Source organism: Nycticebus coucang, chromosome 12 (assembly GCF_027406575.1).
Source record: "Nycticebus coucang isolate mNycCou1 chromosome 12, mNycCou1.pri, whole genome shotgun sequence".
Classification (NCBI taxonomy): domain Eukaryota; kingdom Metazoa; phylum Chordata; class Mammalia; order Primates; family Lorisidae; genus Nycticebus; species Nycticebus coucang.
Window position 1 is genome coordinate 69,001,590 of NC_069791.1, and position 20,667 is coordinate 69,022,256.

At 41.2% G+C, this 20,667-nt stretch overlaps 1 protein-coding gene across 8 annotated transcripts in view; it reads left to right on the forward strand.

Moving 5' to 3' along the window:
• Positions 1 to 20,667, forward strand: part of TRRAP (transformation/transcription domain associated protein) — a 124,622-nt gene that overhangs the window by 52,939 nt on the left and 51,016 nt on the right. For 3 of the 8 annotated variants that reach the window (XM_053554838.1, XM_053554841.1, XM_053554839.1), the window contains exons 31-45: positions 4,362 to 4,430; positions 7,150 to 7,203; positions 7,333 to 7,353; positions 9,120 to 9,239; positions 9,485 to 9,604; positions 10,006 to 10,170; positions 10,250 to 10,431; positions 10,651 to 10,849; positions 11,521 to 11,649; positions 13,792 to 14,058; positions 16,032 to 16,238; positions 16,715 to 16,873; positions 16,982 to 17,116; positions 17,288 to 17,398; positions 18,334 to 18,480. In XM_053554838.1, the coding sequence (XP_053410813.1) occupies positions 4,362 to 4,430; positions 7,150 to 7,203; positions 7,333 to 7,353; positions 9,120 to 9,239; positions 9,485 to 9,604; positions 10,006 to 10,170; positions 10,250 to 10,431; positions 10,651 to 10,849; positions 11,521 to 11,649; positions 13,792 to 14,058; positions 16,032 to 16,238; positions 16,715 to 16,873; positions 16,982 to 17,116; positions 17,288 to 17,398; positions 18,334 to 18,480 (2,085 nt within the window). The remainder of the gene's footprint in view (positions 1 to 4,361; positions 4,431 to 7,149; positions 7,204 to 7,332; positions 7,354 to 9,119; positions 9,240 to 9,484; positions 9,605 to 10,005; positions 10,171 to 10,249; positions 10,432 to 10,650; positions 10,850 to 11,520; positions 11,650 to 13,791; positions 14,059 to 16,031; positions 16,239 to 16,714; positions 16,874 to 16,981; positions 17,117 to 17,287; positions 17,399 to 18,333; positions 18,481 to 20,667) is intronic. The other 5 variants (XM_053554843.1, XM_053554844.1, XM_053554845.1 and 2 more) reach the window with 2 other exon arrangements.

Consider the following 20,667-nt stretch of genomic DNA (forward strand, 5'->3'; position numbering starts at 1 on the left):
TAGTAAGTAAGTACATTGTCAAATTGGTCCCTAAACAAATTTTGCCAATTTGTACTTCTATGAGATAGATGAGTATGGGCCGGGTGCGGTGGCTCACTCTGGGAAGCTGAGGCGGGTAGATTGCTTGAGCTCACAGGTTCGAGACCATCCTGAGCCAGACCGAGATGTTGTCTCTAAAAATAGCCAGGTGTTGTGGTAGGCGCCTGTGGTCCCAGCTACTTGGGAGGCTGAGGCAAGAGAATTGCTTAAGCCCAAAAGTTTGAGGTTTCTGTGAGCTGTTACGCCATGGCACTCTGTCTCAAAAAAAAAAAAGAAAAGAAATACACAAGTATGCCTCTTTCTGTACAACCTTGAGTAAGAACTTTAGAAATGCTTTGGATTTTTAGAATTATTAGAAAAATAATCACACAGATAAAAGATTTGTTGGACAGTGTTTAAAACTGAAGTGTAAGCAGATACAGGAAGATTTCATCTTAATTAGCTTTCTTTTGCATTTGCCTTTACTCATGGTAAATTTATGAATAATAATTTAACTTATGATTTCATGGTACATCACTGCAAACATGCATATATTTTTCATGCTAAGTAGCCTTTGACCATTTCAAGATTGTAATATGCTGAAGGTATTCTTATGTATAAACAGGAAAGTAGATAGAAATTATGTAGTTATAGATATATACTGTATGTGGAGTGTAGATTGTATAGCTCATATATATGAAAACCATACAGCTTTTTACCTCACATACGTACTGGGTTCTTCACATCTTCAGATACCTAAATAATGAGCAAAACATCAAAATACATTGTTATTGAGATACAAAGTGTAATATGGAAGTAAATTTTCCAAATTGGAGACTACTTCTCCTTAAGCTTCCAAATATATTAATATACATAACATGCAAACATTCACAGACTGGTTAAAGTAAATGAAATTATATCATTTCCTAATCAGAGCACATCGTATGTACTTTGTGTCATATCCTGTGTTAGGACTTTGGTGCTCTCCTACGTGAGGTGTGCCCTCGTGTTCAGAATGTCTTTGTGCTTTTGTACTATCTCATTTTGCACTCGTCAGTGGTCATATCTTACTATATTTGCATGTCTGAAGCAACTTTGTTTTTTTCCTTTTTGGTTTCAATTTTTAAACCCCCAATCTAGCCCTTCACATCTGTAAGGAACTGGGAATTCATTCAGTGAACATCATTATCCAGATTTTTTTTTTTTAGTGTAATGTGAAGACAAATTACCTTGAGGTCTGTGGTTGGTTTCTGACTAAGGCCAGTAGTCTTCTTAAAAGTACGTGGGGCTGGGTGCATAGCTCACGCCTGTAATCCCAACACTGAGAGTTTGGGCTGAGGAGTTTGAGACCAGCCTAACCAAGAGCAAGACCCAGTTTCTACTAAAAACAGAAAAATTAGCCAGGCGTTGAGTCAGACCCTTATAGTGCCAGCTACTTGGGAAGATGAGTCAGGAGGATTCCTTAAACCCAGGAGTTTGAGGTTGCTGTGAGTGAGGCTGACGCTGTGCCCCCTAACCTGGATAACAGAGTGAGACTGTCTTTAAAAAAACAAAAACATGTGGGTTTTGTTCAGGGGACTGCCCCCTCCCCCTTTTGGCATTAATACTGCTTTCTGAATACTTGAAATTCCCCTGTCATTTATATGGACATTTTCATTAGGCACCCACTTCTGCTGAATCCAGCCTGGACTTAGCATTGATGATGCCTTTGGGTTTAGTGGCTTAGGTCTTTTTGAATTATCCTGTGTCTCATGTGCTTTGCTGAGCAGTGATGAAGGACACATTAGGCCTTTGTTTAGTCACGATCTTCAGCACCCAGCTCATTCACTGATGGAGCTTTTGTTTTCTTTCACATGATACATTTTTGAGGTTAATAGCTGAAGCATTCATCATTACCTTAAGAGATAATACACCTTACTTACCTTTCTTAAGAGTTTTTGTAATTTTAGGTGTTAGTTTTAGGTCATTGATCGATTTTTAGTTAATTTTTGTGTATGATTAGATAAGGGTCCAACTACATTATTTTTTTAATGATCCTAAGGTGTATACTTCAGATGCCACTTCATTCTTTAGCATATGACGCTAGGTTCCTTTCTTTAAATTTGAACTGCTTAAAATTTGACTTGAAGTCTTACGTGGTTAGTTGTTCTGGATATTTCCTCAGTAAACTAAAGATAAATTTTCCAATTAGTATCTTTTCTTTCCTTTGGGAAATGTAAAAGCAAAAAGAATAATGATGTGCTGGCCATTGTCTACACCTTTAATTCTCTTACACCTATATCTGTATAAATAGCCATTCTAGTAAGGTGTGGGTTTCATGAATTCATATTCTGGTGATTGATATTCTTTAGGAAATCTTATGAGCAAAATATTATTGGTTAAGTACTTTGAGGAAATATATATATTATTTTATGCATTTTTTATTTTTTTTTGGAGACAGTCTCACTTACAGTGTTCTGGTGTCGTAGCTCACAGTAACCTCAAACTCTTGGGCTCAGCGATTCTTTTTTTTAAGACAGCATCTCAAGCTGTCGCCCTGGATACAGAACCATGGCGTCACAGCTCACAGCAACCTCCAACTTGGGCTCAAGTGATCCTCTTGCCTCAGTTTTTCTATTTTTAGTAGAGATGGGGGGGGTGTCTTACTTTTGCTCCGGCTGGTCTTGAACTTGTGGGCTCAAGTAATCCACCTGCTTCGGCCTTCCAGAGTGCTAGGATTACAGGCGTGAGCCACCACACCCAGCCCTCAAGTGATTCTCTTGCCTCAGGAGTAGTTGGGACTACAGGCACCTGCCACAACACCTGGCTTTTTTTTTTAGAGATGGGGTCTTGCTCTAGCTCAGGCTGGGCTCAAACTTGTGAGCTCAGGCGATCCACTTCAGCCTCCCAAAGTGTTGGGATTACAGGCGTGAGCCACCACACCCAACCTATTTTATGCATTTCTTGAAGAATACTGACTCTAGAAGATGGGCTATCTGTAGCCCTTGAAAACTAGTTCATTGACTCTCAGTTTGGGAAACAGCCTCTTGAAGTTCGACATGGACTATAAGGACATTGAAGTCTCGGAAAAGGCTTGTCTTCCTGAACAATGTTAAGTGTCTAAACCAGAGGTCCTCAATCTGCGGCCCGCAGGCCACATGAGGCAGTGTGATTGTATTTGTTCCTGCTTTGTTTTTTTACTTCAAAATAAGATACGTGCATTGTACATAGGAATTTGTTCATAGTTTTATTTTTTAAACTATAGTCCGGCCCTCCAACAGTCTGAGGGACAGTGAATTGGCCCCCTGTTTAAAAAGTTTGAGGACGCCTGGCTAAACCATTGTCCCTCAAGCCTGTTTTACCATGGAGTCTTTTTAAAGCAACTCTCTAACTTCCTGTAGGACACCAGTGTTGTAAAGCACAAGTTTGATAATTAAGCACAATGCAGGATAATTAAGATACACCTGTTACTTGGATGCTCTTGTTGTGATTTTAGCTTTTAGGCTCTGAGCACTTGTCTACCTCGTTTTGCTGGACTGATGACTAAAGTCACGATCTATCTTCCCATGTGCTTGTATCAAAATGCAGAATCTTGTTATAGAACCACAGCCCTTGTTCTGCTCAGGAGGAATTGATGCTCATGGCCCTAATTTGCACAGCTTCTGATCAAGCAGGGTCCATGTCTATCCCTTCTGCCAGCCTTGTGCCTGGTGGTCCATAGCCAGGGTGGGACCTTTCTCGCTGTGGCTTCAGGCAGGTCCTTGGGCCCTCCTTTCTCTGCCCTTCTGCTTCTTGTTTGTCTGCCTCCTGCGAGTCACATCCTCAACAGGGATCTCCTGGCCCCTCAGTCCTCATTTAAAACTGGTTCCTATTATTCTTGTGACACGCACCATAATTGTAGTCATACACAGCAGGTGCCTTGTGTTTTACCTATTTTCCCACTAGACCACGAGTTCCACAAGGACAGGGATGATGTCTGCCTTTTCACTTCTCTGCCCTGATTCCCAGCATGGGACTTGATGAAAAGGAGTACTCAGTGAATGACTGTGAATGAAACAAATTTCACACGAAGTAAAATGGCAGGGCCTGGTATTATAATGACCAGGTCCTGGTGGTTTACTTTTTTAAATCAGGGCAAATTCACTTTTCACCCTTTTTATTTACAGAACATAAACAGATGCTGATTATTCTTATCTCTAGTTTGGTGGTTGGTCTATTTCAATAATGGAAATACTATAATTCTCATATTGAATATGATGAAAACTATCATTACATACGAGTTTCCACCTAAGAGCAGTATTTTGGAAGTGAACTACTTCTATTATGAAGGAGATGTTGTGGCTAAGGCTATGTTTTTTCAACAGCAACATCTGCGCAAGTGGATGGAAGTGGTAGTCATCACCCATAAAGGGGGCCAGCGGAGCGACGGAAACGTGAGTGACTTGTTTGCTACTGGAAAGGGCACCCCTGCCATGCACTGCGGTGTCAGTCCCAGAGCAGTGCTTTTAATTAAAATGCTGGTCAGATCTAGTTTTGCGTATTATGCTCCATGTAAATTGTTAAACATACTTTATTAGTATATTTTGCTTTTATTTCTCTTAATTGCTGAACATTTCTTTTTATATTTCTTTAAAATCTCCCTTTTGTTAACTAATATGATATTTCTATTGATGAGAATTCTGGGAAGTTTGAAATGTTAGTATTTTAATTTTACTAGTTCTGCTTTAAACAGTGTATTTTCTAGACTGTTCTTGGCAGCTGCTGTTTACATGGTGGTGCGCTCCTCCGCTATTGTTTCCATTGCTTTCCATCACTGGGTGGTCGGTAAATGTTTGTGTTTAATCATTATTCTCTGATAAGACCAACTAGAGATTTTTTTTAAGACTTAATAAAATATTAAGAAGAATAATAAAGCATCACATAAATAGTGGCATGTATATTTTCTAGGTCTAAATCCTCCACCCCAATTGTTTGCCAAAGTTAAGTGACTCTGAAATGTGCACTTCAAAGCACATTTATATGGTTTTGAAGGAAGACCACTTTATAGTTAAATCTTTTAAGGTATCTGATATGAATCATTAAAGATTAAAAATGCATGCTTTGTGATGTTTGAATTCTATTATTTGTATATGTTAATTTTTTAAGTTCATGATGTCCTATCGGTGGAATTACATCTTCCATAACACCTAGTGAAATTTTATAGCAGTATCCCCATTAAGGAATTCCTCATAGTTCTTCAGAGACATTATTAAGTGATTTTTTTATCCTTTTGTGTCTTTATTGGGTGTGTTTCATCCCAACTTGGAATGTTTGTTTTTTTTGTTTTATTATGCTTTGTTTGACCATTCTGTGTTGAGATGTTTTGTTTACGTGAGTCTTGCTTCCTGCTACTTCTAAACAGCCAACTAAGCAAAGCTAAACAAGGATTTAAAACTTCTTTTTTAGAAGTAATATACCTATACCATGCATGACCCCCTTTGAAGGTTTGTTACTTATACGTGCAGATAAAAATCAGGACATGTTCATAGGGGAGAGCAAAGTATATGAATACAGCCCAGACTGCTGGGCACAGGTGCCTCTGTGCTTCTCCTCTGCATCCCCATCTGCTGGGGACTCTGGATTTAAAGTTTGTGTTTGTTCTTATACTAAGCTGTCCTCTGAAACACAGTTTTAGAATAAACCTTTAAAAAACAGAGTGGGGTAGATGAATAACTTTAATTGAATCAAAAAGATTTTATAAACTTACAGCATATTATTTGGAGGTGAGGAGCAGTTATATAGGGGATGGAGCCAGGGTGTGGAGAAGTCCTTTAACTCCTCCTGGGATACTTTCATCCTCCAATGAGTGTATTACCTGAATTTCAGCCAGGGAGGGTCCAACTTCCAAGGTTGGCTACATGTCTAAAACTCAGAGGCCATGGTATTTTGGGATCCAGAGTCAGCCAGCATGTCTGTAGCTTCATCCCTTAAGCCCAAGGCCAGGGTACTATTGTCTAGTTCTTGAGCTCTGGTCATCTTTTTTATGGATGTTAAACAGAATGGAGAATGGACCCTGGAGAGTAGTTTGTTCCTGTTAAGTAGAATCCCTAAATAGTTGAGAATTAACATTGAAAATCTGTTAAATAGGCTCAGCGCCTGTAGCTCAGTGAGTAGGTTGCCAGCCACATACGCCAGGGCTGGTGGGTTCCAGCCTGGCCTAGGCCTGCTAAACAACAATGACAACTGCAACCAAAAAATAGCCGGGCATTATGGTGGGCACCTGTAGTCCTTGCTACTTGAGAGGCTGAGGCAAGAGAATCGTTTAAGCCCAAAAGTTTGAGGTTGCTGTGAGCTGTGACGCTACGGCACTCTACCAAGGGTGACATGGTGAGATTCTGTCTCAAAAAAAAAAAAAGAAAGAAAGAAAATATGTTAAATATTAACCAAAATGAAAATAAAAGCTCCTCTGTAACTTAAGGTATCCTTGATGATCAGAGCTTTGCCCTGCCAACCATATTTAAGAAGCTTCCCGTTTTAACAATGGGCTTATGGAGGAGAATGCATGACCGACCACTTGCTGTGTGTACACACACACACACACACACACACACACACACACACACACACACACGAGCTAGTTTTAAGAAGACCTCTTCATCTCAAGAGCTGTCCAGTGGGTGATGTCCATGGCCTGTGGGTTTTTCTGGAGGTGGGGGGGTGGGCGTAGACTTGCCTGTTTGACAGAGCTAAACACCTGGTCCTCTTCTGACTTTAGTGGGAAAAGAGTTTTTTGGAGTTTTTAAATGTCTAGTAGCACTTCACACAAAATCTTAAATTATTTACTCTAAAAGATTTTTAAAAATTCATTTGCATATAACAGCGTCTTATAGTTTCTCCCCTTACATAAGAGTTCTCAAATTCTATTTTGAAAATTTGATTTAGGGAAGAAATCTGTGCTATTAGACATTCCCTATCAGAAGGGCTGTGTTTGACATCCGAAAGGTGGAAGGTGTGCTTCTTGCTGTTGAGCATTTGTTAATTATTGTGTGCTTTCTGATAATTGTCTTTACTGTCTTGTTAACTCCAATAATCCTCATTGTGTTTTGAGTATATGGGAAGTTTTTATGTAAATAACATAAATAGAAAAAAGATGATTTTCCTCCCCATCCTCAGGAAAGCATTTCAGAGTGCGGGAGATGTTCCTTGTCTCCATTCTGTCAGTTTGAGGTGAGAACAACCTATTAAAAGTCAGTTTATGACTTGCAATGTGAAGAACAGTTTATCTTTTCTTTTCTTTTCTTTTCTTTTTACCTTTTTGTTGCCTTTTTTCATGCTGTAATTTTTGTTTTGGTTCAGCCTGCCATGGAAGGGGTAGAGGTGAGAATTTCAGTGGAGTTGCAGGAGGGGGTTGTCATACTTGGTTTTGCTGTGACTTGTTAGCTGTGTTGTGGTTTTGTAATGGACAGAGTGCGTTGTGCCTTTGAGTGCAGTGAATTGTATCGTCTGTCTGTGGCAGTTGTATTAGTACCATTGCTGTGAACTGTTCGGATGCCAAGCATGTTCTATATTAGGACATTTTATGCAAGATTATGTTAGATGTTTTAAGCAAGTTCAGGTTAGAATCGCAATATCCCAACACTATTTAAGATTGAATTGGAGTTTGCTATCTATCATAATTGTTCATCTGAATGTGTACATCTAACAACCTTCTGAGAGAACACTCCCCAGAAAATACCTGCTAACAATTGGAGTAATTACATTTTCTTGCACACCACTGACTTGCTGATTGCCCTGAATTTAAAACCCGCATTGTCCCGACCCATCCTGCCAGTTCCCTTCATCTTTCACATATGCGTGCCACTGATGCATCGCCACACTGTCGGGCTTTGGGCAAACTCCAAACTTTCCCTCCTCAGTAAAATGGGGATTATAACGTCTGTCATTTCTGTCTTCCAGTGGTGTCATTATAATGCTTCGAAAGTGAAAAACCATAGTCTAAAAGTATTATTTTAGAATGTTGTAATTTCAGAATGGAACTTACTCTGTCCAAAGATGTGCAAATTCTGTAGAAGAGCACTCTAGAGGTGGGATGGTGATGGTAGGAGCTCATTTCCCTCATTTCTTACCCATCTCCCTATATTGCTTTCTGGTATAAAGAGAAATTTTGAAAAATATCTCAAGTGCTACTCAGAGTGAGTTCCCTCCTGGCCAGTGTTATCATCCCCATTTTCTCGTGTGGAAAGTGATGAATGTCCAGTTGCACACAGTGTAAGGTTGGTCATCAGGGTGGCTGCCCTTCCCTGTGGCATGTAGAGATCAGTGAATGGCAGAGGCAAAACTCTGGAACCCGAGAAGGGAGAGTTGGAATGACCCTCACAACAACCTACCACTAGCTGTTAGATGTTAGAAAGTGCAGAATTCCTCAGGGAGTAGGGCGCCAGCCTCATATTTTGGAGGTGGTGAGTTCAAACACCGCCTTGGCCAAAAACTGCAAAAAAAAAAAAAAAAAAAAAAATGCAGAATTCTGGGCATATCACACATTTTTCATATGATTTAATGGAACTGTTTTTCAGATTTATTTGTAGACCTGGTTGACAAGAGTACCATAGTCATTTATTTATTTTGAAATTTAGTTTCCAAGATAAATACTTAAAATATTTTTTTTGAGGAACTTTCTCTTGTAGATTTCGAGGGCACAAGAAATCTATGCCCTTAGAACCTAGTGTATTGGAACGACCCCATGATGATGCTATGAAAAAGTGTGGTAGTCCTCACACTTTCCTGGTCATAGGTGCCATTGTCCCCACCCCCACCCCATGAGGAGGGCCAGCATAGGTGACCTAAAGGTCACCTCCCACACTGGTTAGTGTGCATGAGAACAAACCCCCCAGTCAGGTCAGGTACACATAGTCACCCCCCTTTCCCATTGACAGAGGAACCCCGAAGGCCATGAGCAGTTAGTTTGCTTAGCACAGGCACAGTCATAATCTAAGACTGGTAAGTTGTGGCTTTGTATATGTTAACTCTTCGCTTCATTGGCTACCCTTGTGAATGCACTTAGACTGTAGTAGGGTCTGTCGTGATGTTGATATTTCTCAGCAAAATTAATTGACCTGTTTATAATTTCTGGTTTTCTTTATTAGGAAATGAAGATTTGTTCAGCAATTATAAACCTTTTTCATCTGATCCCAGCTGCACCTCAGACTCTGGTCAAGCCTCTTTTAGAGGTTGTGATGAAAACAGAACGGGCAATGCTGATTGAGGTACTAGTCAGACTGAGAGTTCATTCTTCCTCCATCTGGTGCTTGTCAATTTTCTACCTGGTTATATTTTAAATGGGTTAATCTAACAGTATGAAGATATTCGATATTGATGTTTGCTTGTGGTTGCGAGTGCACTCAGCTGTGGAGGGAGAGTGTGTTCTTAATGTGTTAGATACAGAGACAGAGAAAACCTTAAGCTCTGAGAAGAGGGAGGCACAAGTGATGGTGTCACCTTACGTTTGCAGGCGGGCAGTCCATTTAGAGAGCCTCTGATCAAGTTCCTGACTCGGCACCCCTCACAGACTGTGGAGCTGTTCATGATGGAAGCGACTCTGAACGATCCCCAGTGGAGCAGAATGTTTATGGTAAGAGCTACGAGCAGCTGGAGTCAGGGGTCCTTGCCAATTTGTGTCTGCCAGTATGCTCTATCAAGTGTTAAGATTGTGTTTCACGTTCAGTGTCCTGGTTTCATTTTTTTAGATACATTTAAATATCGGAAACATCATTGCTGTTTTGTTGTATATATGAAAAGTTCAGATTTAGGAATCACTCTTTATAGGATTTTGGTAATGACAGCAAGTGAAGGTGTTGCCAGGATTGTAAAATCATAATTGTAAACTGGTTACTATTTAGAAGTGTCTACTAAAGGGGTGCTGAACAGTGGTTCATTCTTTTTTTTTTTCTTTTAGCCTGCCGTGAGAGAGTAGGAGAAAACCTTAGAGTTCATATTCTCTAACCTTTGCTTTCCTGTTCGTTTTGCTTTCAGAGTTTCTTAAAACACAAGGATGCTAGGCCTCTGAGGGATGTGCTGGCAGCCAACCCCAACAGGTTCATAACACTGCTGCTACCAGGGGGCGCCCAGACAGCCGTACGCCCTGGCTCACCTAGCACTAGCACCATGCGTTTGGACCTCCAGTTCCAGGCCATCAAGGTAGCGTCTCTTGTTTAGGCTCCAGAATTCCCAAAGGTTTAATCAAAACCTGGTTCCCTAATTGTCTCTTCTTTGACAGATCATAAGTATTATAGTAAAAAATGATGATTCCTGGCTGGCCAATCAGCATTCTCTGGTAAGCCAGTTGAGACGTGTATGGGTCAGCGACACCTTCCAAGAAAGACACCGTAAGGAGAATATGGCTGCCACCAACTGGAAGGAGCCCAAGCTGCTGGCCTTCTGCCTGCTAAGCTACTGCAAGTGGGTGCACCCTGTGCGCTGCGCGTCATGTGACTTGTTCTGTTCAAAAAACTAAACTAGAGCCTCTTTCCCGATTTGTACAAAGCTGTAGTTCATTGGATACAGGCAGTCAGTTGTGGAGAATGGGCTATGACTTTGAGCTGTTCAAAGCAGAGTCAGAGTTGATACATAGTTAAGAAATTTGCCATAAGTTAACTGTTTTCTTCTTTGATCCTTCAGAAGGAATTATGGAGACATAGAATTGCTGTTCCAACTCCTCCGAGCTTTTACTGGTCGTTTTCTCTGCAACATGACCTTCTTAAAAGAGTATATGGAGGAAGAGATTCCCAAAAATTACAGCATCACTCAGAAACGTGCCCTGTTTTTTCGCTTTGTAGACTTCAATGACCCTAACTTTGGAGATGAACTGAAAGCCAAGGTGAGTCCCACTGTTATGTATGGGTGTTGGCGCTGGGTTTCTAGGGAACCTTGGGCCCTGTGTCTTCTCTCCTGTGTCTCCATTGATAAACAGTTGGCTGGTTTGTGGGTGAGAAAATGCCATTGCTAAGGAACGTGAGGCAGATTCAACAGTGAATCGGTATTGAAAAGTAGTTTGTTAGGTTTCTTAGTTTGTTCATTTTTTTGATTTTAGAAAATGACATTTTTGAACAGGCTGATGCCTCTTTTCTGCTGTTTGGACAGAAGTCAAGATCAGTAGTCACATAAACCCCTGGTTGAGTTCTGACTTCATAGTGTGGCCTAAACTGGTTGTCCTTCCTGCCTTACTAAAGAAATAAACAGGCTGAGCATGGTGGCTCACACCTATAATCCAAGCACTTTCAGAGGTCAAGGAAGGTGGATTGCTTGAGCTCAGGAGTTCGAGACCAGTCTGAGCAAAAGCAAGATCCTGTCTCTACTAAAAATAAAAAAACTGAGGCAAGAGGATCTCTTGAGCCCAAGAGTTAGAGGTTGCTGTTAGCTGTGACACCATGGCACTCTACCCAGGGCAACAGCTTGCAACTCTGTCTTAAAAAAAAAGGAAAAGAAAAGAAATAAACAGAATGCTTTGGGGTTTTTTTCCTTCATTTTTAATTTTTTTTTTTTTTGTAGGTTCTGCAGCATATCTTGAATCCTGCCTTCTTATATAGCTTTGAGAAGGGAGAAGGAGAGCAGCTCTTAGGACCTCCTAACCCAGAAGGAGATAACCCAGAAAGCATCACCAGTGTGTTCATAACGAAGGTACCACTCGCAACAGGGGCATGGAAAGTAACTTGCAGATGAGTTAGTGTGTGTGCGTGCTCACATGTTCAAGGAGTTCATTGACATAAGATTATTTTCCCAAGGCTTTTACTTCCACAATCATAATTAGTTTATAGCAGAATGTCACATTGTAGTTAGTTCCTTTCAGTGAATTTTTGAAAGCCTTACTTTGGAATGAATCAACTTTTTGACATATATTTATATCTCAGTGAAAATTGAGATATCATTTATTTTGTCAAAACTCTTACAGCTGGGCAGCAGAATTTTGATGTTCTATTTTCATCTTTAGCTTTGTAGAATAAATCTGTTGAAAGACAGTAAAAATATTAGACTTGGTCCAGTTGCTGCTATGACCCCTTTCTTGCCAAGTTAATAAAAAGCCATTGTGACAGGTCTCTGCATTTTTACAATAGCATTTACAGTTTTTACTAAAGAGGCTTTTGAATTAAATACCTGCATTGTGTTTTTCTCCTAAGGCTTATTATGTTGAACTTCTCTGTTAAAGGATGTGTTTGCCTGGAGATTGTTATATTGAGTGTTGTTTGTTGGAATGCAGATTAGTGGGTCTCTAGAAGCGACCACACACACACACACACACACACACACACACACACACACACACACACACATATTAATGTTCTGTGGAAGGACATAGCTGATTTTTTCACCTTTTGTGTCCTGGAATCAAGGCAGAGACTATTCTCCTTGGCTGGATGCAGATCGTTATATGGTCTTTGTCCATTGCAATGGGTCTCTTTCCTGCGGTTTTGACTTCTTCCTCCCCCACCACACTAGGGATTAGAGCTGGGCTTAAGGCTTTATTCCTGTTAATGTTATTAATACAATAAAACCTCTATAGTTGACCATCTCATTAAGTTGACCTGATTTTCATAGAGCAGACTTGTACTTAAGTCTGTACTAAAGTATTTGTATCAGTATGGTAGGCCTAGTTCCTTACTTTGGCCACCTCTGTATCTTGAACAATTTGTTACAGTCCCTTGGATGGTCAACGTAAAGAGGTTTTACTGTATTTTCCTTCTTTTGGGCAACTGTAGGGGGATGGTGGCCCAGATAGGGCCCCTTCTCCTGTGTTACCTTCTCAGCCCATGTCTCCTGGGTCACATGTTGCTGACCCAGAGCCAATGAGAAGTTGGAATTTTAAGTTTTGGCGAGGAGAAAAGGTCTGATGGGCAGGGAACCATGGACTGGGGTTCCCAGGAGACAGCAGACCTGGGGAAGAGAGGACCTGTAGGGCTGTAAAGAGGACCTTGATGAAGAGCACAGAGGTGATAAAAAACTTCAGTCTGTCTGTTTTTCAGAATTGGATGGAGAGTGGTTGGGATACTTAGTCGAGTTGAATGATGCCATCATTATATTTTATTTAATGCAGACATGGAGATTGTTCCTCAAAGCATTTTTTTTCTTATTTCCATGAAACACATACAAAAATCTGTCAGATACTTGATCACATAGAAAACCATAACAAGTTTTTGAAAGTAGAGATTTTTCCAGGTCTCATTTTCTTATCATATGTGTGTAGTGCAAGTTGCCTAGGAAAAAAATCTTAACTACTTGGAAATAAGAAACTCAGTCCTAGAGGCAGGGCATAGTGGCTAATGCCTGTAATCTAGCACTCTGGGAGGCTAAGGCAGGTAGATTGCTTCAGCTGGAGCTCAAGAGTTTGAGACCCTATCTACTAAAAGTAGAAAAATTATCTGGGCATGGTGGTACACCTGTTATCCCAGCTCTTGGGGAGGCTGAGGCAAGAGGATTGTTGAAGCCCAAGAGTTTGAGGTTGCTGTGAGCTGAGACACCATGGCACTCTACCTAGGACAACAGAGTGAGACTCTGTCTCAGAAGAAAAAAAAACCCAGTCCTAAATCACCTTGAATCAAAGAATTTTTCTTTCCACGTCAAATTCCTCTTCTAAGCCTGCTCTTTTTTAACTGAAATAAAATTGGTGAGTTTTCAATGCATATGTGGAAGGGAAATTGATGTGACACTATCAATTCCCTCTTTATAAAACTTAATATTTCACACACATATATGGTGGTATGTGTTTGTGTATTTTTTTTTTAAGGTTTAAGCTTCTTATATGACCCTGCTTGTCTTTGCCATTAGGTCCTGGATCCAGAGAAGCAGGCAGACATGTTGGACTCCCTGAGGATCTACCTGCTGCAATATGCCACGCTGCTGGTGGAGCACGCTCCTCACCACATCCACGACAACAACAAGAACCGCAACAGCAAGCTGCGCCGCCTGATGACCTTTGCGTGGCCCTGCCTGCTCTCCAAGGCTTGTGTAGATCCAGCTTGCAAATACAGTGGACACTTGCTTCTGGCACACATTATTGCCAAATTTGCAATACATAAGAAAATCGTCCTTCAGGTATGTTTTAAGGCTCCCTCCTATCCACCTGTCGTTCATGTGATTCCCCCCACCCATGTGTTCTGTATACATCTTGACACTTGACCTCTGCCATCTTATAGAATCTATGAAAACACAAATACTGTGCAATTCCAATTGTGAATCCCTGAAGTAATCAAATTCATAAGAGACAAACTAGAATAGAGGTTGTCAGGGGCTGGGGAATGGGGAATTAGTGTTTCATGGGAACAGTTTTACTTTAGCAAGGTGAAAACGTTTTGGATGGACCTTGATGAGGCTGCATAGCAATGTGAATGTACTTAACTGCACAGAGCTGTTCTAAAAATGGTTAGCATAGTTAAGTTCTATATTACATGTATTTTACCACAGTAAGAGAAAAACAGGGAAACTTCCCACACCACATCCTCCCATGAGTACTCATGCTCTTTCCTTCCTTACCAGTTATCGTTGAGCTCCCTCACTCCTTTACAGCCTTGCTTTTAAAGCAAAATATCTCCCCTTTCCACCTCAACCTTTCTACCCTCACATTCTGGCTTTTAGCTCTGACATTCTCTTAAAAATGGTTTTGTCAAGGTTTTTAGCCCACTCCTTTAAGCCAAAGACAATCGGTACTTTTTTTTTTCTTTCTGAGACAAGAGTCTCACTCTGGCATCCTAAGTAGACTGCCATGGCATCATAGCTCATAGCAACCTTAAGCTCTTTGGCTTAAGCGATCATCTAGCCTCAGTTTTTCTATTTTTAGTGGAGACTGGGTCTTACTCTTGCTCTGGCTGGTCTTAAACTCCTGAGCTCAAGCAATCTACCCATCTTGGCCTCCCAGAGTGCTGGGATTACGGGTGTGAGCCACCATGCCTGGCTGACAGTAGGTACTTTTGAATCTGCATCTTATAGGCCCTCTACTGTGTTGAAGATGTCAGGCTTCTTCCTTGAGTCCTTCTGTGACTTAGGTTGTGATGTCATGTCAGATAACCCTGAGTTTGAGGGTTTTCCCCCTCAAGAACTCACATGTTCTTTGCTCCTTGGCGAGTTAATGTCTCTGTGTAATAAGTGAGTGTAATAATACACTAGAGCGTTCCACAAATGTTGCACAGGGCATTTGATGGGTGATAACTCTATCTTGTCCTGTGAGGCTAGCTTTGATGATTTTCCCCTAAGAATCCCAAGTTTTTCTCTTGGGAACATTTGGTTTCTTTTTTGCAGTTTTTGGCCAGGGCTGGGTTTGAACCCACCACCTCTGGCTTATGGGGCTGGCACCCTACTCCTTTGAGCCATAGGCGCTGCTCTTGTGTACATTTGTGGTGTTAACTCCCAGGCCCCAGATAAGGCCAGTGGCCTCTAGAGACTATAACTCTAGTTCTTGTGATTGGCATTGCTCTCCCCCAGAGAGAAATACCCAAGGTCCATATTTGATGCCCTCTCTTTTCCCTGATGCTCAGGCAGCAGTAAGTTCTGCTAGTTCTAACATCTTTCTTGTCTAACACCTTCCACCACTAGGACCAGTGGGATCTTTCTCTTTGTGTTCCCATGACTTTACCTCAGAATTTCATCCCTCACTTGAACTGTTGTGGTTGCCACTTACTACTGCCTCTGCTGTTGGTGCCTGTCACTCCACTTTCTATGCTACAGCCACAGTGAAGTGATCTTTATACCTCAGCTTCCTGCTGATCAGGCTAGACATAAGATCCCTGCCAGAAGCTGGGTCTTGTTTATCTTTGCATACCCTGGCCTAGCCCTGAGTAAGCACATAGTAGGTACTCAATAAATGTTAGAATGAATGGATTTATTGATCAACACTATCAGAGAAAAAGCAACTAAGTTGTTTGCTAATAAAAAAGTGCTAAGGAATTAAAAAAAATTTTTTTTTTTTTTTTTGCAAACATTATGCCTTGGTCCTAGGTGATTGTATCTTGTTTTTTTTTAAACAAGATACAATTTCATTTTCATTTTACATAAGAATTTCTGTCCTGTGCTAGGTTTTTCATAGTCTTCTCAAGGCTCATGCGATGGAAGCGCGTGCGATTGTCAGACAAGCCATGGCCATTTTGACCCCAGCAGTACCTGCCAGAATGGAGGATGGGCACCAGATGTTGACCCACTGGACGAGGAAGATCATTGTGGAGGAGGGGCACACTGTGCCTCAGCTGGTTCACATTTTACATCTGATAGTGCAGCATTTTAAGGTATGTAGGAAGTACCACAGATTGATGTGGCTAGCACTTCTCTTTAGCCAAATCACCCACTTTGTGGGATTTATTTATATGTGTTTCTTGTAGATTTTGGCTAGAGGAGAAAGGGTTGCGTAGAAAGCTGCTTCTATTATAGCTAGCTCTTTTAGAATTTTAGAATTGGAAATTTGCTTCTTGGTATGACAGACTTTTAGGATGTCAAGTCTGAAGAGAATTCCATTTTTCAATACATTTTAAAGATGTTACTAAAAGGCTGAAATATACTGTTGTGTTAGAACTCAATGGGGCAAGAAGATAAACACACAAATATAATGTAATAGAGAATTTCCTTCATAAAATCATGATTCAGAATTGTTGAGTATAATATTAGGTTGTATTTGTGTGTGTTGGGACTAAGGCAGGCTGCATGCGCGCACCTGCTGGGACCATGGTCCAGCATTCCTGCCGTGACACTAGCCCTGTGCCCACAGGTGTACTACCCCGTGCGGCACCACTTGGTGCAGCACATGGTGAGCGCCATGCAGAGGCTGGGCTTCACGCCCAGTGTCACCATTGAACAGAGGCGGCTGGCTGTGGACCTGTCTGAGGTTGTCATCAAGTGGGAATTGCAGAGGATTAAGGACCAGCAGGTAGGAGGGTCTAGCTTTTGCATCATCCCAGCTGTATTTCTTATGCTTCTTCCTGGAAACCAGTCAATAAAGTCAAGCATGTGTGCATGTGCGTGTGTTGTGTTTAAGCCGGATTCAGATATGGACCCAAATTCCAGTGGAGAAGGAGTCAACTCTGTCTCATCCTCCATTAAAAGAGGCCTCTCAGTGGATTCTGCCCAGGAAGTGAAACGCTTCAGGACAGCCACTGGAGCCATCAGTGCGGTAAGATCTTGCGCTTTCTTATGGGAACTGTGTGTCCTCACGGGAGCTTGTCATTTATTGGACACATTTTGAATGTGGGCTCAGACTGAGCTGAACGAACAAGTCAGCACCCTGTGCTGGGAATTTCTGTTGAGAATCCTATTCCTGCCTTAAAGGACCACCCTTTTCCAGGTGTTTGGGAGGAGCCAGTCGCTGCCTGGAGCTGACTCTCTGCTCGCCAAGCCCATTGACAAGCAGCACACAGACACTGTGGTGAACTTCCTCATCCGCGTGGCTTGTCAGGTATGGGATTTTGAGCGTCTTAGGGATGCTGCAGAACAAAGACCAGGATGTTACCTGTGACAATTTAGTCAAAAAAGAAATAGCCCAACCAAGGTCTGAGAGCTACTTTTGTCACTTTCAGACAGATTAATATTTCTGAAGTCTACCTGTGTCTTATAATTAATAAGATTTTTTAAAAACATTGTTTTCTTTTAGTAGTAATAAAATAATGATGTGCCTTATAATTAACAGCATCTTGACATTGGCAAAATATGGTAGACCTTGGGCTAAACATTTGATTTCCAAGTTTTCTAAATTCTTAAAATGGGAATGGTAGCTCAGTAAAGGTGTTGAGATGATCTACCCTATGTAAAATGTGTGTAGCATTTAATCATTTCAATGTTACAACTTGGGTTTACTTATTCAAATCAATACCTGTCTTCACGGAGTTGTTAGAAATTTATTTCTAAAACTTTATATTTCATAAAACCATAGTAAATGAAGTTTCCTAAGTCTTTTTTAAAATTTCAAAATCTTAAATTATTAACTATTAAATAAGATAGCATATTTTGCAGTACTGTTAAGAATTTCTAAGTACTGAAAAGAAGCTACTAAACTATATAACTAATAAATAATTCCTGTGTCCCTGCAGTGTGTTAGGAAGTCCTGTGGGGAACAACAGGGCCCTATTCTTCATCACATGAATGATTACAAGTCACCACTGACAGAGCCTGTAGAGGAGAGTGGCTGGGGTAAAGGGTGGGTGAGTGTTGGGCCAGTCCAGGAAGGTAGTCTGGCTGAGGCGAGGTTAGGGAGAAGAGGAGGTAGTGTGAGCTGAAAATCCAGGAGAGGACCACGATGCAAAGGTGCAGGGCACAATGGGAAAGCGGTGTCACTGGAATGGCTATAAACTCTGACTCAGGGAAATGCTAGCTCTAATTTGAATGAATTTCTAGGTTAATGACAACACCAACACCGCAGGGTCTCCTGGGGAGGTGCTCTCTCGTCGATGTGTAAACCTTCTGAAGACTGCCTTACGACCAGATATGTGGTCCAAGTCTGAGCTCAAATTGCAGTGGTTTGACAAGCTGCTGATGACTGTGGTAGGTATGAATGTCAGAAGAGCCAGGACAGGGCCACTGAGCCATTATCAGAGACTGTCACCTGGGTGGGGGGAGCTCAACTCTCTCATCCCTTGGACAGTCATGGCCCTTGCTATGTTCTCTTTAACCTGCTGTTAAGGAGGCAGGAGTTGGACTGACGGAGCTTTAGAACTTCAGCCCCCCCCCCCCTCAGCCCCAGGTGTTCTTTGGAGTGTTCTAATGTCTTGCATTTTGCAGACACATTTCTTAAACATTTTTACTTGATTTATACATACAACAACCTTTAAAATGAGATAGAAGCCGTGCGTGGTAGCCCACTCCTGTAATCCCAGCACTTTGGAAGGCCGAAGTGGGGGTGGGGACGTGTGGGGGATCACTTGAGGGTGAGACCCTGACTCTGCAAAAATAAAATTAAATAAATAAGTTTGAATTTTTAAAGCAGATTTTATTGATGGGCCTATCATCAAACAGTTGGTTGTACTTGCAAAGGTTTAGTCAAGTAACAAGGAGATAGTCCCAAATGATTGTATTTGTGGTGGTTTTTTACAGGGTTTTGGGGTTTTTTTTGGAAAAACTATGAACTTATAATTTTCTCATAGTAGTGAAAGCTATTCTCTTGCCTTACCCGAATTCAATTTTTCTAACTGCTTGATGGAATTTGAAAGCTTTCACTATCAGGATTATAAAACCTGTTGTAAGTGTTTGTTATTTCAGACTGCAAAGAGTAACATTATTTCCTTTTACCTGTGAAACAGTGCTGTAAAAAGCCTGTAAGGCTGTAGCACCTGCTTTGATTCTAACTTGGTATGTAACTTCTGTATTGCCCTCGGATTTCATACCTTTTTCACTTACAAAGGTCAGATTACTTTCTCATCAGACACAATTATAGTTAAAAGCTGAGCCATTAAGTGGACAGCCTCTGGCCCTTAAAAGGCTACATTTTCCTGAAGCAATATGCTGTGCTCACAGTGGCTTTCCAACTTCTGCCACAGTGAATCAGAGAGATTTCATCTAAGGAGCCAGTGCATGCACATACTACACATACGAGGCATGTGTGTGCAAACCAGAGGTCAAAGTTGCACAGAGCAGTGTCCATTCTTACTACACACCATGGGATCTTTTGTATTTTATTCAATTTTCTTTTGTTTTTATTCTTTTTTTTTTTTTTTTTTTTAAACCAAGTCTCATTCTGTGCCCCGCAGGGTGCTGTGGCATCACAGCTCACAGCAACCTCAAACTCTTGGGCTCAAGCGATCCCCTTGCCTCAACTTTCTGAGTAGCTGGTACTACAGGTGCCTTCTGCTGCCACCACCACATCCAGCTAGTTTTTCTATTTTTAGTAGAGATGGGGTCTTGCTTTTCATCAGGCTGGTCTCAAGCTCATGAGTTCAGGTGATCCACTCGCCTCGGCCTCCCAAAGTTGCTGGTATTACAGGCGTGAGCCACCGTACTTGGCCCCTGTTTTTATTTGTAATGTTGTCATCTATTTGATTGATTGCAAGATATATGATTTGATAGATACCTCTCTAAAAGGAGTCCGTATTTGTGTTTTTATATTTTAACTTAACAAATGGGAGAAGAAAAGCAAAATTTATTGTGTAACTTTTTTTTTTAGTCTATATTTTAGTGATTTTTTTTTTTTTTTTCTGGAGACATAGAGTCTCATTATGTCACCCTCAGTAGAGTGTCATGGCATCACAGCTCACAGCAACCTCAAACTCTTGGGCTTAAGCAATTCTCTTGCCTCAGCTTCCCAAGTAGCTGGGGCGATAGGCGCCCGCCACAACACCTGGCTATTTTTTTTGTTGCAGTTGTTCAGCTGGCCCTGCTGGGTTCAAACCCACCACCCTTGATGTATGTAGCTGGTGCCATAACCACTGTGCTATGGGTGCCAAACCAATTTTAGTAATTTTAAAAATAATAGTGAAGGTTAATATTTTCAATGAGCCTTTTAAAAGATGTTTCAGTAAATAAGGCAAATTTTTTTTTTTTTTTTTTTTTTTTGAGACAGTCTCACTATGTCTCCCTTGGTAGAGTGCTGTGGCATCACAGCTCACAACAACCTCAAACTCTTGGGCTTAAGCAATTCTCTTGCCTCAGTCTCCCAAGTAGCTGGGTCTACAGGCTCACGGCTATTTTTTGGTTGTAATTGTCATTGTTGGTTGGCAGGCCCAGGCTGAAAAGAAT